The 3,212-nt window shown below is 39.8% G+C and overlaps 1 protein-coding gene across 5 annotated transcripts in view; it reads right to left on the reverse strand.

Annotated features, from left to right (window-relative positions):
- Positions 1-1,473, reverse strand: part of pemt (phosphatidylethanolamine N-methyltransferase) — a 46,436-nt gene extending 44,963 nt beyond the window's left edge. The window contains exon 1 of one of the 5 annotated variants that reach the window (XM_020622022.1): positions 927-1,462. In XM_020622022.1, the coding sequence (XP_020477678.1) occupies positions 927-1,040 (114 nt within the window). In that variant the 5' untranslated portion in view covers positions 1,041-1,462. Of the gene's footprint in view, positions 1-926 lie in introns of all 5 variants that reach the window. The other 4 variants (XM_020622025.1, XM_020622020.1, XM_020622024.1 and 1 more) reach the window with 4 other exon arrangements.
- Between the last annotated feature and the right edge of the window lie 1,739 nt (positions 1,474-3,212).

A 3,212-nucleotide genomic window follows, 5' to 3' on the forward strand; every position in this document is an offset into this window, starting at 1 on the left:
ACCCGCCCCAGTGCACGCTGAAGGTCCTGGTTTGATGGAGCCAACAGGACAACGTCATCTGCAAAAAGCAGAGACCTGTGGTCCCCAAACCGGACTCCCTCCAGCCCCTGGCTGCACCTAGAAATCCTGTCCATAAAAATAATGAACAGAACCGGTGACAAAGGGCAGCCCTGCCAGAGTCCAACATGCACCAGGAAAACGTCTGACTTACTGCCGGCAATGCGAACCAAGCTCCTGCCCTGGTCGTACAGGGACTGGACAGCCCTCAATTCAATTTTATTTGTATAGCACCAAATCACAACAAAAACATCTGTGGGCGCTTTATATTAGTAAGCTCTAGACATAATCACCATCATGATTATTATTATCATCAACATCATCATCACAGAGAAAAACCCAAAAAATCCCCCTTGAGCAAGCACTTCAACAGTGGGGACAGACCATTGCTCTTGGGGGGCGGCCTTCTGCCTTGGCCGGTTGGGGTCAGTGGACAGGGGAGAGAGAAAATTGAAGAAAAGCAATAAGACAACAAACAAAACAACAAACAATGAAACACTAAGCAGGTTGATAAATACTCCTATATGCACAAAGTGGTTTGGGGGAAAAAGGCAGCACATTTTTTAAAATAATATCTCTGTATATAGATTACAAAAACAATAGCATTTAGCTTAAAAGAGTATTTTAAACGCGTTTTACTGCTTGAATTGTTATTAAACTCGGTAAGCAGCTTTTACAGCGTCATGCTTTTATTTTGAAAAGGTGACCGTACCAGAGGCTCCGACTCTTCTACAGGCTGTGTTCCGGCAGAGAATCATTCTGGTTGTGTCGGTCAACCCGACACCTACGTAGCTTTTTAATGCAGTTGTACCGCAACAGAGAGAGTCGGGGGTCCTGAATATGTTGTTATTTCACATTTATAGTTTTACCTTCGAGTAATCCACGTTGCTGAGTCCTCCGCAGCAGTCCAGCAGCACAGGATGACTCTCTCCAGCAGGATTATTGACCCGCTCAGCGGCGGCGTCGCTGTCGCTGTCACTCATACACACTAGGTGAACTCTGGCCGGCGACCCACGCTCATCGGTTTGTGTGGGAGATAACAAATACTACGCAATATTTGTTTGAAGGTTCGGATTTTTTTTGTTGTTGTTAAACACGGCTGCACTTCCCGTGAAGAACCACACATGTGAAGATAACCTGTAACACTTCTCAGTGCATTCTGGGAAATGCAGTTCATAAATCACTGACACTGGTTGGGGCGGTATGACAGATAGGCCTATCTTTAATAGGCAATCTTTTTGGATCGGAATATAACTGCACATCTTTATTTTCTGGACCTGCTGCTACACTGAAAGCCTTAAGGATTTTTATTTCTTCCTGCATTGATTTTATTCATTGCAGTAGCGAATAGTCTCCTGCTTTAGAGTGATTCTAAAGGGGGTAGGTACTTTATTGATCCAACAGGAGACTATCCTGCCTTAGAGTGGCATCTGCTGGCTGAAAATGTGAAGGCTATTTAATTTAACATACATCGTTACGGTTATCAAATTTACTGGCATAAAATCAAAACAGCAACATTTCCATCACAGAAACTCTCGTAACCCTGTCTAGCTAAAATGACAGGTCTTTTAATTAATTCAATGTAGGTTACAGATGTTTCCTGTTAAAAACACATTTATAATTAGAAGTCCATTTATTTAATTCAGAGTATGTGGTTGGATGAGATTAAAAATAAAAAATAAATTTAACAAAAATCTCTGATCTTCCTGTCTTTTCTACATCTTGGTTTCTCGTCTGTTTTCTTTCCCCTTCTTTTCGCTTTCCTCCTAGATTCATTTTTCTTTGCTCTTCTTATTCAATTTTTCTCCTTCTCCATCTTTTCCACTCCTCTACTTTTTCCTCATTTTCTATTTTTCCCCCTTCCCTTCTCTGCTATTCTCATCATGCCTCATTGGATACACCCTGACACTCTTATATGACCATTCCTTGTTCCATTTGACTGAGTATCAAGGACAATCCAAATTTCATATCAGCTCTAAGGAGTGAAGACTGAGGAGCTAGGAGGCTGCTGGAGGAGATGAGTGAGGAAACACGAGACTGTTCTTTGCAGAAATCTTTTATGGACTGATGCCTTTTTATTGGAAACCGGTTTGTGATTGGATGCTTCAGATGGAAAGGATGTCTTATGTTAATAACAAGACTCAAAGAAAATGTAAGTGAGGGAAATGTTGGTGCTTACAAGAGACTTGGGATGTACACAGTGTTTGTTTAGAGTTAGTACCCAAGTCTCTTATGAGCACAGTCATTTCCTTCTCTTGCATATTTTCTGAGTCTTAGTCCCATACGATGAGAATAAAAAAAACAACAAACAGAAAACGTGAGGAGAGTGATAAAAATAAACCACTGGATTATCAGAACATCGTATCCACATATACACTGGGTACCACACTTTGATAGCTTGATTTGCATGATCAGAAAATCCAACCCACACAAACTGATTGGGTAGCACAGTTTCCAGAGGTCTAAAGAGTACTATTATTATAATTATTTTACTCAAGTAAAACTGTTGACACTATAGTGAAACTGTTCTCAAGCACAAGTCTAAAAATCTACTCAAGTAAAAGTAAAAAGTAATTTTTTTTATGTTATTCTATTTAGCCCTTAATGTAACCAGGAAGTCCCACTGAGATTGTGAACGTCTTATGCAAGGGAGGCCTGGCCAAAAATGGTGGGTCTTGCAATCGTAAATAATTAAATATAACAAAACCATATTATAGCTTTACAACCACATAAAAAGACAGTCACTACAATGTGTTTAAAATGCCCCATAAGTTCAGAAATTACAGGGATGTGTGGCAAATGAGACAGATGTCAAAGACTTTACCTTGGTCTTAAATTTGGTTAATGATACCAATTTGTCTATTTGAACTTTCTTTTGGAAATAGTTCCAAGTATTTGGAGCAGAAAAAGTAAAGGTCTTCTTTCCCATCTATGTCCTAGCATACAGTCACATGCTATTATGCATCCTGTGATCTTAAATTGTAGTTTGACAAAGAATTATGAACAATTCATTTACAAAGATGCAAAAGTAACTTGCCAGGAATGGCTTTATAAATAAAAATGTGCCAGTGACCTACCCAGCTAATGGCCAGAGGAGGCCATCATACTTTAGAATACAAAGTACAATGGTGAGTTAGTGGTTTTGAATTTTGGCA

Source organism: Monopterus albus, unplaced genomic scaffold, assembly GCF_001952655.1.
Source record: "Monopterus albus unplaced genomic scaffold, M_albus_1.0 scaffold271.1, whole genome shotgun sequence".
NCBI lineage: Eukaryota > Metazoa > Chordata > Actinopteri > Synbranchiformes > Synbranchidae > Monopterus > Monopterus albus.